This window comes from Cervus canadensis, chromosome 6, assembly GCF_019320065.1.
Source record: "Cervus canadensis isolate Bull #8, Minnesota chromosome 6, ASM1932006v1, whole genome shotgun sequence".
Taxonomy (NCBI): domain Eukaryota; kingdom Metazoa; phylum Chordata; class Mammalia; order Artiodactyla; family Cervidae; genus Cervus; species Cervus canadensis.
Window position 1 is genome coordinate 24646611 of NC_057391.1, and position 14271 is coordinate 24660881.

The following is a 14271-nucleotide window of genomic DNA, read 5'->3' on the forward strand; positions in this document are numbered from 1 at the left end:
CAAGTTGATCATTAGCTTATTTTTCTGATTATTTTTATTTGCCTGAAAAATTTTACTATTAATGCAAATTTTTCTCTAATAAAAGAACAAATAAACATAGCTTTATTAACATTTTGTTACATTGAATTAGTTCTTCCTCCTCCCGAAAGTTATTTTTCTACTTCAGTTAATACAGTTGAATATTAATACTTCATTTATTTTCCATATATCATTTCAGCTGTCAATGCAAGTTCTTCAAAGATTTCTTCCAGGCCTTTGGTTAAATATTACAGTCCTAAGTAATTTTATTAGATCTGCCTTCACCTCTTTATTCTAGAGATATACTATAGATCAAGTAGTTGAATAATGAAGTTAACATGGAATAAAACTGACTCAAACTTTTCTGGGTCTCTTAGATTCCCTGCTCTTGGCCTCACATATACAATCACAATAGAGCCAGAGAATAGGGACGGCACAGTCAGATGGGAGACACACGTAGAGAAAGCCTTAAACCACCTATTTGCTGAGAGGCCCCTAAGCCCAGCTCTGATCACCAGGGTATAGGAGCTGGAAATGAAGAGTAAGGTAGAGAAAATGATGACTGAGTTACAGGTAGCACAGATGATCTCAGTGACAGGAGTTGGCATAAGGACAACTTTATGAGGAGATCTGGTTCACATAGTGATCAGTCTTATTGAGACAACAAAACTGGAGCTGAGAGATTAGGTAAATAAAAGAGGAAGTACAAGAAGCAACACACGCAGCAGCAGGCTCCCATATTGATATAGCATTGTACCGTCATGACAGTGGGGAAGGGTAGCGGCCTGCAGAGGCAAGGTACCTGTCAAAGTCCAAGGCAGACAAGAAGGTCTCGGTGGTGCCCATGGAGAATAAGTAGAACTTCAGGAAGCAGCCAGAGAAAAAGATGCTGTAGGTCTCAGAGAGGTTAGTGAGCATGTTGGACACAGAAGTGACATACCACCTACCACAGAGTTTAGGTTTCTAATTGAATTTTACAAGTTTCTTTTCACAACTGGAAGCATTTTAATTGTAAAATTCCCAAGAGCTGTATAACTTACATGATATTTTCTAGAAAGCCATGCCTCCAAATAAGTACTAAGTTCTTTTTAGAGTGGTGGCTCAGATGGTAAAGAATCTGCTTGCAATGCGGGAGACCCAGCTTCAATCCCTGGGTCAGGAAGGTTCTCTGGAGGAGTGTATGGTAACCCACTCCGGTATTCTTGCCTGGAGAATCCCATGGACAGAGGAGCCAGGGCTAGAGTCCATGGGGTCACAAAGAGTTGGACACAACTGAGCGACTACACTTTTTTTCACTTTCAATCCTTTATCAGCAACATTCTGAAGGAAGATTTAAAGGATGAGTCTTTTTTTTATTTTCCAGGAAAATACCTTTACTGGATTACTGGATTTACCTGGAGTCTAGTTGCTGAGGAATTTAGTGTGTTTCCCCTGTCTTCTTTTCTTTACCCCAAGGGCTTTCCTCATATGAAAGTGAATGGATAGTTGAATAGCCACTGTAATTCCTTCTTATCCTGCATTAATAAGCACATTTTTGCTGCAATTTGGTCACCATCAAAATTGCCCTTATTATAACTTCTTAACTATTTAGCCATAGTAAGTTTTTTTTCTATACAATTTGATATTTTATATGTATTTAAAGAAAAGAACTTTATTGTCACACATTATTTATTTAATTATTATAGTCATTTCATTAATTCTCTATATTCCACAATTTGCCTATTTTCTTTTATATAAGTAATTTATTTCTCATTCTTTTTTCCTACCCTAAATAATGCTTGAAATGTCACTGAAAGGTACTATTTAATTATGAATTATATAAATAATTTACTTTAAAATGATTAGATCAAGATTTTATAATCTCAGGGACATAATCAAATAGATTCCTTTTGAAAATGTGTGATAGAAAGCAATCTTTTCAGGAATATCAAGACGGCAAAACAAAAAATAAGTAAGTATGCTGTGACTCATATTGCCCCATAAACTTTTTGACAGATTTGGATATGCCATAAAATACTTGAGAAACTTTTAAAGTAGTGATTTGGAGTTTGTGTTTGATCTCTGGTCTTAACAAATACCTATTAAAATATAAAATTAATATAAAAGTTGGAAAAAATCATCTATAACAAAAAATAAATATATAAATAAGCATAGTAGTAGTTTTTGTGACCTTCGATTAGGCAAAGATTTCTTAGATATGAAACCAGCATCACAAGTGATAAAAGGTAAAAAGATAAATTGGACTTCATTAAAATTCAAAGGACAATCATAAAAGTAAAAATGTAACTCACAGATTGATAAAAGATATTTGCAAATTATTTATCTAATAAGTGACTTATATCCAGAGTATATATAAAGAACTCTACAGTTGAGAATTAGAAAGATGAATAGGCTAATGTTTTAAAAATTGTCAGGGATTTGAATATATTATTCCCAGAGAAGACATGCAAGTGGCCAATAAGCACACTGAAAGATAATCAGCGTCCTTATCATTAGGGAAATGCAAGTGAGCACCACAATAAGATACCTCTTCATATATACAAGGATAGCCAAAGGACAAAAAAAAGAAAGAGCAAACAGCAAGTGTTGGTGAGGATACAGAGAAAATGAACCCCATACATTTCATACTATGCTGATATGATAGTAAAGATGGCACAGTCACTTCGGAAAATAGTCTGACAATTCCTCAAAATATTAAATAGTTAACATACGACACAGCAATTCCTCTCCCTGGAGTAAACCCCCCAAAATGAAAATATATGTTCACACAAAAACTTGTACATGTATAATTCATAATAGACCAATGATGGAAACAACTCAAACGTCTATCAACTATTGAATAGATAAAATGTGGTATATCCATACTAAGAAATGCTATTCAGCCATAAAAAGGAATAAAGTACAGATAAACATGCCCAGCAAAAATGAATCTTGTACACATTATGTTAAGTGAAAGAAGTTGGTCACAAAAGGTCACACATATTGTATGATTCCATTTATATGAAACTTTGAGAATAAGCAAATCTATAGAACAGAAAGTAGATTAATTGTTTCCAAGGACTGGAGAGAGGAAGGATAGGGGGAGTAATAACTAATGGATTCATGGTCTTTTTGTGGAATGAGGAAAATTCTGGCTGACAGTATGAGATGCTATTGTTCCTGACATAGTTAGCAAAGCAAATCTAGTAATTTCTGTAATTGCAACAATACCTGAGGGTCACTGGCTGTTATCTCTAGCTTGTAGAATGCACAAATGACGTATCAGGAAAAGGCAGTGTATGGTTTATTTTATAGAGAATTTATTTTAAAAATAATTATTAAATTAAACATATAATGGAGAAATAATGGCAACCATCTGGATCCAAATTCTGAGTATTTAAACTAAATCTTGATGAGGAAGTGGGAAGTACAATTATGATAAATGAACTTTTATAAAGTTAATTAATTTTTTCATGTCTTTAATATTGACATAGAAATTAAAATTTAAATGTTGCTTTGTAAATTTAGCATGACTTTTGACTTACCAGAGAAATATTAGTAATAAAGATTTGATTATTGTGTATACACGTGTAACTGATATGGTAACATCAGAATTTTAGCTAGTGTTAAGTCTGAATGCCAGGAAGATGACTGATTACATTTTCTTTGATTATTTTTATTTGAATATGAAAAAAGTTTACTATTAATGTAAGTTTTTTCAAACAATAAAAAAATGGACAGACGGCCACAGTTAATTTAATAAACATTTAATTACATTTGACTATGTTCTTCTCCCTCCCCCAAATATATTTGTCTAATGTGGTTAATACAATTGAATGCTAATCTTTCAATCATTTATTTCACATATATTATTTCAGTTGCAAACACCAGTTCTTCAAAGATTTCTGCCAGGCCTCTGCCTAAATCTCACAGTCTTAAATAATTTCCTCAGAGCCTCCTTCATCTCTTTATTCCGGAGACTATAGATCAAGGGGTTGAACAGTGGAGTTAACACAGAATAAAACAAAGTCACATATTTCTGAATCCCGGCTGGATTGCCTGCCGTTGGGCTCACATATACGACCATAATAGAGCCATAGAACAGAGACACTACAGACAGATGGGAGCCACAGGTAGAGAAAGCCTTATGCCGGCCTTCTGCTGAGGGGACCCTAAACACAGCTCTGATCACCAGGGTGTAGGAGCTGGTAATGAAGAGTAAGGTGGAGAAAATGAGGACTGAATTGTAGATGGCACAGATGATCTCAGTGACAGGAGCTGGCACACAAGACAGCTTTATAAGGGGTCCTGGGTCACATAGGAAGTGATCAATTTTATTGAGACAACAAAAGGGGAGTTGAGAGATTAGATATATAGGCAAGAGGAAGTACAAGAAGCCACACAGACAGCAGCAGGCTCCTAATCTGATGCAGCGTTGCACCGTCATGACAGTGGGGTAGTGAAGGGGCCTGCAGATGGCAAGGTACCTGTCAAAGGCCATGGCAGACAAGAAGAGGGTCTCAGTGGTGCCCATGGAGAAGAAGAAGTAGAACTGGAGGAAACATCCAGAGAAGGAGATGGTGTTGGTCTCAGAAAGAAAGTTGGCTAGCATATTAGGGACAGTGGAGGTGATAAACCAGATCTCCAGGAAGGAAAAATTGGCCAGCAAGATGTACATTGGAGTTTGCAGTTGATGGTCGCACCTCACAGCACAGATAATGCACAGATTTCCAATGAGTGTCAGAATATATGTGCCAGAAAAAACTGAGAAACAGAGGATCCGAATTTCCCAAGTATAAGGGAAGCCTAAAAGGATGAATTTACTCACAGGGCTAGAGCAATTCTCTACATGGGTATACTTATTTGCTTTCAAAGCTGCAAAAGAATGACAGATTTCCATGTTAGAACTGGCCTTACGAAACATTACTCATTAGGGCAGATGACTTGCTTTGAGCCACATTACTTGGTGCTGTACTTAGTTGCATCCAACTCTTCGGTACCCTATGGACTGTAGCCCACCAGGCTCATCCGTCCATGGGATCCTCCAGTCTAGAATACTGGAGTGGGTTGCCATGCCCTCCTCCAGGAGAGTTTCCCAACCCAGGGATCAAACACAGATCTCCCACATTGCAGGAGGATTCTTTACTGTCTGAGCCACCAGGGAAGCTCAAGAATACTGGAGTGGGAAGCCTATCCCTTCTCCAGTAGATCTTCCTGACCCAGGAATTGAATCGTGGTCTCCTGCATTGCAGACAAATTCTTTACCAGCTGAGCTACCTACCATATACAGAGATGTTACCATGATTTTCAAGTATTCATATTCCTATTCTGGATATAATAAAAACAAAGTGAACAGAGAGCTTTCCTAATTTCCTACAGCTAACAAAGTGTTGACAATAAGTAAATATGTATAAGGACTTACCATTTTAAATAATACTAAAAAAAACACAGATTCTGCTCCCCCCCTCAAAAAACAAACAAATAAAAACACAGCCAAGTTAACTCAGTGTTTGTGACATACAAAGACATTAAAGAAAATGCTATTCAATATTCTTTGTTCTATTATTGAGAAATATGTCAAGTTGAATTAAGGACAATACCAACAGATCTAAATTCTTTATACAACTTTAAATTTTTTTGAGTTAGGTTATGAGAAATATTTCTATAACTTTTTTTCCTATATCTTTTTAAGAATAGATTATAAGTCAATATTAAAATGAAAATTTATGAGAGTTCACATTTCAATTCCTTCAGTAAAAACACACTCTCGAAAATACATGTTAAAGTCAAGTAAGTATCAATTATTAAAATATGTCATGTTTACTTATTATGCTCACAAAGAATGTCCTAAATTTTGCAATCTCAAGTACAAATAAAATTCCTTGCCTGCTACTCATTAAAAGTAACAGAAAGTACAGGGGATAGACTTTTCTGAAAGAAGGAGTATCCATTCATTTTCTGGAATTTTCCCTGGTTTAGGATCAGAACACCCTTATATAGAGCGGGAATAAAAAGGAGCATCTGGCAAGATCCTTTAAGAGTTTTAGCAAATGTTTGAAGTAACATTTTTTATAAGCTCTCATATAAAATCTCGGCTATGATTCTGGAGAAATAGTATTTTTATAATTTGCATATTAAGTTATAAAACGAGAAGGGGTAGAAGAAAGAAATAAGGAAAGCTCAGACCCGTGTGAGCTTTACCTTACCTGAAGATACAAGGTGAATATCATAGAATTCTGTATAGTTGAATGCCATTTTCCACATCTGAGTATACAGAAAAACCAAATACAACAGTTTTCTCGTATCTCAGAAAAACCAGATATAGTAGTGTTCCATGAATTATTGTGGGAATTCATATGAATTGCTGAATAGGCTGTTAGGAAGAGCATTATGGGATTAAGAAGTCATTCATGGGTACTCTTCAGGCTTCCCCTCTGTAGTTCTCCCTTTTTATATAAACTGTAAAGGCAAAGTGACAGTGGCAAAGAAAATCGTGGTCTAGACAGAATCACATGAAGAATTTAAATGTTGTTCCCTTTTAAGTTCTGTAGAGGCCATCTTTGGAAACTGGCCCTCTAGAGAGGGAATTCATAACACAGTAGTTCTGTTGAACCTGGTTTCCTATTTTGGTCTTTATTCAGCATGCTGGATTAAGTTTCAGATTCTTACACATTTTTTATTCTAATTTGAAGATTTCTCTTTAGTAATAATGAAGAGGAGTGGAAACAAAAAAACTGGCAGGGAAAGTTTGCTGTTTTAGCTATGATGGAAAGTAAATTTATCTCTAGTGATTAGAAGAAAGTTGTGACTGGCAATGAGACTTGATTTTACATTTGAAGAAAAGTCTCTGGAATAAAGGTTAGCATAGTGATTAGAAGTCTGTGTATTTAACCATATTAAAGACCTCTTTCCATGTGCTAAATCCATCTTTAATGCCCTACCCCAAACTCACCACCACCACCACGTTGAGAGACACATTCTTTAGCTATGATATTTTAAAATAAAAAGTAATTAATAAAAATTTAGCATGCAGTTAGCCACTTTAATAACATGTTTGAATGATTCTGTACTAAAATATTATTATTATTATATGTTTATATAAGATTTTACACAATGACTACCTAATTGTTGAGCCCTTAGATAACCAGATAGATAACCTTAGATAACCAGAGTTACAAAGATTATATTATATTAAGCCACATTCTAGAGTAAAATATTTCCAAATAATAGAACATTATCAAGTAAGATGTATACCTTAAGAGCTATCCATTATTGTATCATATGTGAATATAATATATAAATATAACACAATTTTTAATTAATAAAGGTAACATAAGAATGTCTTAACAGATGTAGAAGCAAAAATAGATAAACTTGAAACCCATTTTTGATAAAGTAAACCAGAAATAGAAATAAATGATCTAAATTGATTAAAAAAACCTCTTCATCAGAAATAATTGGCAAAATCATATTTTAGTAGTAAAACACAAAAACATTACAATTAAAATCAAGGACAAAACAAAATATTCCTATGACAGAGTTATTGTTCTAAGTGATTCATTTTCCTTTTTTCCTAAAGGATAACGTTTCTATCTTTCACAAATGTTAGACGAGGTAATGTGACTTTGTTTGCCCAGTAAGACAAATTTACATATGGCACTTTTAAAGAAAACCTTTAAGAACCATTATGCAATGCATCATAGCTCTTTTTCCCGTTCAATAAAGTACACGCACGGCTGATTCATGTCAACATATGGCAAAAACCACTATAATATTGTACAGTAATTAGCCTCCAATTAAAAAAAATAAATTAATTAGAAAAAAAAACCTATTTGCAGGGCAGGAATAGAGACACAGTGCAGAGAATGGACTTGTGGACGTAGTCAGGGAAGGGAAGGGTGGGATGAACTGAGAGAGCTGCACTGACATATATTCTTTACTATGTGTAAAACAGCTAGCTAGCTAGCAGGAAACTGCTGTATACACAGGGAGCCCAGCTCAGTGCTCTGTGATGACCTAGAGGGGTAAGATGGGAGGGGAGGTACAAGAGGGAGAGAAAATATATATACCAACCAGAAGCAACAAGTCAATGTGAGTAAAAAAAAAAAAGAAGTTGCTGTAAGTCACTGATATTTACAGGTACTTCTAAGTACCTGTATCTTACATGTACTTTCAAGATAATGTAATTTGGGGAAAGTCAGTTGATACATCATCATCATTGCTTGTATATACACCAATGAAATGAGACAAAGGTAATAATATACAGGCATGAATATTAGGAAAAGAAATTTTGATTGTTGGCTAAGAAATGAATGTCTACCAAGAAGAAGAGAATCAAGTAAAACACAAAATGATTCAATAAGTTGGCTAACTACAAAACATGTAGGTAATAAAACTTTCCTTTTATGTATGACAAGGTTATAATTCTTATGAGTAAATTATTTCACTTTCAATAGAAACACAAATCATCTGGAAATAAACTTTGAAAGATAGTAAATGCACCATTAAGAAAATGTGAATCTTGACAGAGGTATATAAAAGAAAACCAGATTATCAGGAAAGTCATACCATGTTCTTTCATGGATTGACTTCTTAGTGTTAAGTATAAATATTTAACACAAGGCAGTGCACAAATCCAAGGCAGTCTAGACAAATCCTAGTCAGACTGTGGGAGAGAAACTGTTATAGAAGTTTTCAACTTGAGAAAGAGATTTTAAAACTCTCCTTTGAAATAAACTCTCAGGATAATAAATGTATTTTGAAAAAGTAAAATAATGATGTAAGGTTTTACCTATCAGATTCAAAAAATGAAAAGACAACTTACAGAATGGGAGAAAATGCTTGCAAATGTTGCCAGCATCACCCTGATATCAATATCAGACAAAAATATTACAAAAAAGAAAACTACAGGTCAATATCACTGATGAAAGTAGATGCACAAATCCTCCAAAAAATTTTCAAAACAAATTCAATAATACTTAAAATGATTATCCACCATGATCCAGTGGTGCTTATCTCAGAGATGCAAGGATGGTTCAATATCCACAAAGCAATCAACCTGATACATTACATTAACAAATTGAAGAATAAAGATCAAATATCATTTTAATAGATACAAAGTTTTTGACAATATTCAACATGCATCTATGATAAAAACTCTAAGCAAAGTGGATATAGAGGGAAGGTACTTCAGCATAAAAAAGCCATATATAATAACCTCACAGTTAACATCAGACTCACTGCTGAAAAGCTGAAAACATTTTCTTTAAGATTAGGAACAAGACAAGAATGCCCACTCTCATCACTTATTTGTCATAGACTGTTCAGTAGATGCCATTGGAAAACCTGGATAGCTACATGCAAAAGGATTAAACTAGACTACTTTCTCATGCCCTTTGTAAAAATTAATTAAAAATAGATTAAAGACCTAATGGAGTTTGCAAACAGTTGGACACAACTAACACTTTCACTTCACTTTTTTTTCTAAAGGCAAGTGTAAAGCCTCAAACCATAAAACTCCTAGCAGAAAATGCAGGAAGTATGCTCTCTGACGTTGGTCATAGCATTATTTTTCTACATCCATCTCTTTAAGCAAAAGAAATTTTAAAAAAAATGAATTCAGCAAACTTTGCCTTTTGCATGGCAAAGGAAACCATCAACAAAGTGAAAAGGCAGCTTACTAAACTGGAGAAATCATTTTCAAATAATATACATGATATGGGGTTAATATCTAAAATATATAAATCACTCATATACCTCAACAACAAAAACCAACCAGTTGAAAAATGGACCTGTATTGACATTTTTCTAAAGAAGGCATACAGCTGACCAACAGGCACATGATAAGATATTCAATATCAGAAATCATCAGAGAATTTCAAATGAAAACCACAATGACAGAATGGCTATTATCAAAAAGACAACAAATAAGGAGTATTGGTGAAGATATGGAAAAAAGGAAACACTTGTATACTGATGGTGGAATTGTAAATTGGTGCAGTCACTATGGAAAAAGTATGAAGTTTCTTTAAAAGATTAAAAATATAACTGTCATATGATTCAGCAATTTCACGTCTGGGTATTTATCAAAGAAAACAAAAACCTAATTGAAAAAGATATTGTACCCCAGTATTTATTGTAGCATTATTTACAATAGCCAAAATATGAAAACAACCTAAATTTCATTACCCTGACATCAAAGCCAGACAAACATATAGGAAATGAAAACTACAGATCAATATCTCTAATGAATGCTGAAATAAAAATCATCAACAGATATTCAACATCATATAGCATATTAAAAGGATTGTACACTGTGACGAAGTGGGTTTTTTTCCTGGAATGCAAGGATGGTTTAAAAGATGAAGAGCAGTCAAAGTAATATATTAACTACAGGAAGGACTAAACCCACATGGATATCTCAACTAATGCAGAGAAAATATCTGACAAAATTCCTCACCTTTACATGATAAGAAACATACAAAAAAAAAAAAAAAAAAACAAACACTAGGGGTAGAAGTGAATTATCTCAGCATAATAAAGACCATTTAGGAAAAGATTCACAGCTAACATTAGAGCCAATGGTGAAAGACTGGAAACATTTCCTCTAGATTAGAAATAAGGCAAGAATTCCCACTCTTACCTCTACCATTCAACATTAAGAGGAAGTCCAGAGCTATCACACAAGAAAAAGAGGTAAATATTATCCTGAAATAGAAAAGGAAGAAGTAAAATAATTTCTGATTGTAGACAACATGATCTTATAAGTAGAAAACCCTACAGATTCCAACAAACTGTTAGACCTTATGAACAAATTCAGCAAAGTTGTAAGATTAAAAACTCAAAACACAAAAAATTATTTGCACTTCTAGGTACTATAAACAGTCTAAAGTAAAATTAAATATCATTCATTTACAATAGTATCAAAATTAAAATAGGAGTGAAGCTATCATAAGGAGGTTGAAGATACATACACTGAAAACTATAACATACTGTTGAAATAAATTATAGAGCCAAATTAATGGAAAGACATTCTGTGTTCATGGATTGGAAGACATAATATTGTTAAGATGTGCATACTAGCCAAAGTAATCTATAGATTCAATATAATAATATTTAGGCTAAGTGAATATAGCAAAATCACTACAACTATTTAAAAAATAAAATTAAAGAAAAAGAAATTTACAGTAGTTCAAAAATAACATAAAGAGTAAAAATATCTAACTAAACTTTACTCTGAAAACTAAAACACATAACTGAGAGAAATTAAGTGAAGCAATATGTTCATGTTTATGTACCACATGACTCATTGCTGTTACATGGCAATGATCCCAAACAGTTATATTGTTTGACTGATATATTGAAATTCCATATGTATACTTATAAGTATGCTAAAGAAAGTTGATAAGCTAATTCTAAACTGTAGGTAAAAAAGAATAGGGTCTAGAATACACAGAGCAATATTAGAGAACAAAGGGGGAGATATATATTATCAGATATCAAGATTTAATACAAATCTTAATGTGACAGTGCAGTATTAGTAAAAGTATAAAAAATAGAGAAGATTGAAATGGAGGCCCATATATAGTGTTATTTATCACACAGCCACCACAGAAATCAATTGTCTCTTTAGTAAATATTTTTAGGTCAATTAAATATCCATATGAAAGAAAATGAAACTTGACATCCTACCTCACACCACATACAATTAATTTTAAAAGGAGCATATCCTTACTTACATGTGAAAACCAAAAATCTTTAAGCATCTATTTTAAAATGAGAATATGTTCATGACTTTGAGAGAAAGAAATATTTTTCAAAAGAAATGTCTTTAACCATATATGAAAAAACTTGACAGTATTAAAACTAAGAGCTTCTGCTTACTAAGACACCATTAAGTGAAAAGGTAAATGCTAATAGAATTAGATCATTGCAATACATATATTCAACAAGGGATTTGCTTATACATGATACAAATAATTTAAGTCAGTAAGAAAAAGCCCATGATCCAGTTAAAAATTGAGCAAATAATTTGAATTGGCATCTTATGAAAAATATTTCCAAATAGCCCATAGACATATGAAAAAGATGTCAGTTTGATTTTGGATTTTTCCTACAACACTGAAGATAAAAGCTGATATGAGAGAATAGCATGTTTATATTACAGAAAGGGAAACTAGTGATGACAATAAAGAAAAATATTTGGCAGTTTTTTATTGAATTAAACATACATTTATCCTACAATTGAAAAGTTTCAGTTGATATACACATACATCCAACAGAAATGAGTGCTATGTCCATCAAAAAACATGAGCAGGAATGTTGACAGCAGCTTTATTTGTACCTGCCAAATGTCCAACAACAATGTAATGTGTAAGTAAATTATGGTATGTTCATACAATGGAAAAAATAATACAGTTCACTGGTAACAAAAAATAAACACTGATTAGCATAATTGCTTGGAATAATTTCACAGATAGTATTAAATCAAAGTAATCAAACATATACAGCATTATCATATAATTCCCCTTATTGAAGTTCAAGAAGGCTAAATTAATTCAGAGTGATTAGAAATCATAAAAAGAGTTTTAGGGTTTTTGACTGAGAGGAGGATATGAGGAAGCCTCCTGAGGTACTGTTGATATGCTATTTCTCTGTTCGTTTGGAAGTTTACATAGGTAAAAATTGAATCAATTATAAATTTAGGCTAAGATTAAAAATCAATATTTCAACTATTTGCATCTTGTAATATCCTTGAAATCTAGAGAATTTCTGTACATTAATAATGAAAACATAATAGATGGCTAAGTGATAACATGCCCATGAAATTTTCAGAAGAAGGAGTATTCAGTTCAGTTTAGTCACTCATTCGTGTCTGATTCTTTGCACCTCATGGACTACAGCCAACTCCCAGAGTTTACTCAAACCCGTGTCCATTGAGTCGGTGATGCCATCCAACCATCTCATCCTCTGTTGTCCCGTCTCCTGCTTTCAATCTTTTTCAAATGAGTCAGCTCTTCACATCAGATGACTAAAGTATTGGAGTTTCAGCTTCAACATCAGTCCTTCCAGTGAACACCCAGGACTGATCTCCTTTAAGATGACTGGTTGGATCTCCTTGCAGTCCAAGGGACTCTGAAGAGTCTTCTCCAGCACTGCAGTTCAAAAGCATCAATTCTTCGGCACTCAGCTTTCTTCACAGTCTAACTCTCACATCCATACATGACTACTGGAAAAACCACAGCCTTGACTAGCTGGACTTCTGGACAAGGCTTCCCTGGTGGCTCAGAGGGTAAAGGCATCCGCCTACAATGCGGGAGACCTGGGTTTGATCCCTGGGTGGGGAACAACCCCTTGGAGAAGAAAATGGCAACCCACTCCAGTATTCTTACCCAGAAAATCCCAGAGACAGAGGAACCTGGCAGGCTACAGTCCATGGACTCGCAAAGAGTCAGACACGACTGAGCCACTTCACTTCACTTGACTAGATGGAACTTTGTTGGCAAAGTATGCCTCTGCTTTTTAATATGCTGTCTAGGTTAGCCATAACTTTCCTTCCAAGGGTAAGCGTCTTTTAATTTCATGGCTGCAATCACCATCTGCAGTGATTTTGGAGCCCCCCAAATAAAGTCAGCCACTGTTTCCACTGTTTCCCCATCTATTTCCCATAAGGTGCTGGGACCAGATGCCATGATCTTAGTTTTCTGAATGTTGAGCTTTAAGCCAACTTTTTCACTCTCCTCTTTCACTTTCATCAAGTGGCTCTTTAGTTCCTCTTCACTTTCTGCCATAAGGGTGGTGTCATCTGCATATCTGAGGTTATAGATATTTCTCCCAGCAATCTTGATTCCAGCTTGTGCTTAAAGAGTAAACAAATAATTAAAAACCCAAAGATGTTCATTAATACTGCTGATGAGGCAAACACAAATTAAGATAATGAACTATTATTTTGCCTATCATATTTGCAAAATTACAATAAAGATTGACATCCAGTGTTAGAAAGCGTGCAAAATAGCACCATGTATACTGTTCACAGGAGAAAAAAACAGTCTGTCAACATTCTTCTCAGAAATTTCACTCTCAGCGCTGTATCCCTTCCAAATACCCAATAAATACCTAAATAACTATGAGCAAAATTTAAAGTTATTCATTGTAGTGCTGTTTGCAGAAGTTATAAAATAATAAATGATATGCATGTCAATTAGTGAATATTTATTTCATTATACCAGAGCTATTTTAAAAATATTATGTATTATTTAAAAAAGAATTAGCATA

The 14271-nt window shown here is 33.9% G+C and overlaps 1 protein-coding gene and 1 pseudogene across 1 annotated transcript; both read right to left on the reverse strand.

Annotated features, from left to right (window-relative positions):
• Window positions 1–323: 323 nt before the first annotated feature.
• On the reverse strand, window positions 324–2553 carry LOC122444264 (annotated as a pseudogene).
• Window positions 2554–3892: 1339 nt separating this feature from the next.
• On the reverse strand, window positions 3893–4897 carry LOC122444265 (olfactory receptor 11H4-like). Its single transcript, XM_043473001.1, has one exon. It carries the CDS (start codon window positions 4895–4897, stop codon window positions 3893–3895), a length of 1005 nt encoding a protein of 334 aa, XP_043328936.1.
• Between the last annotated feature and the right edge of the window lie 9374 nt (window positions 4898–14271).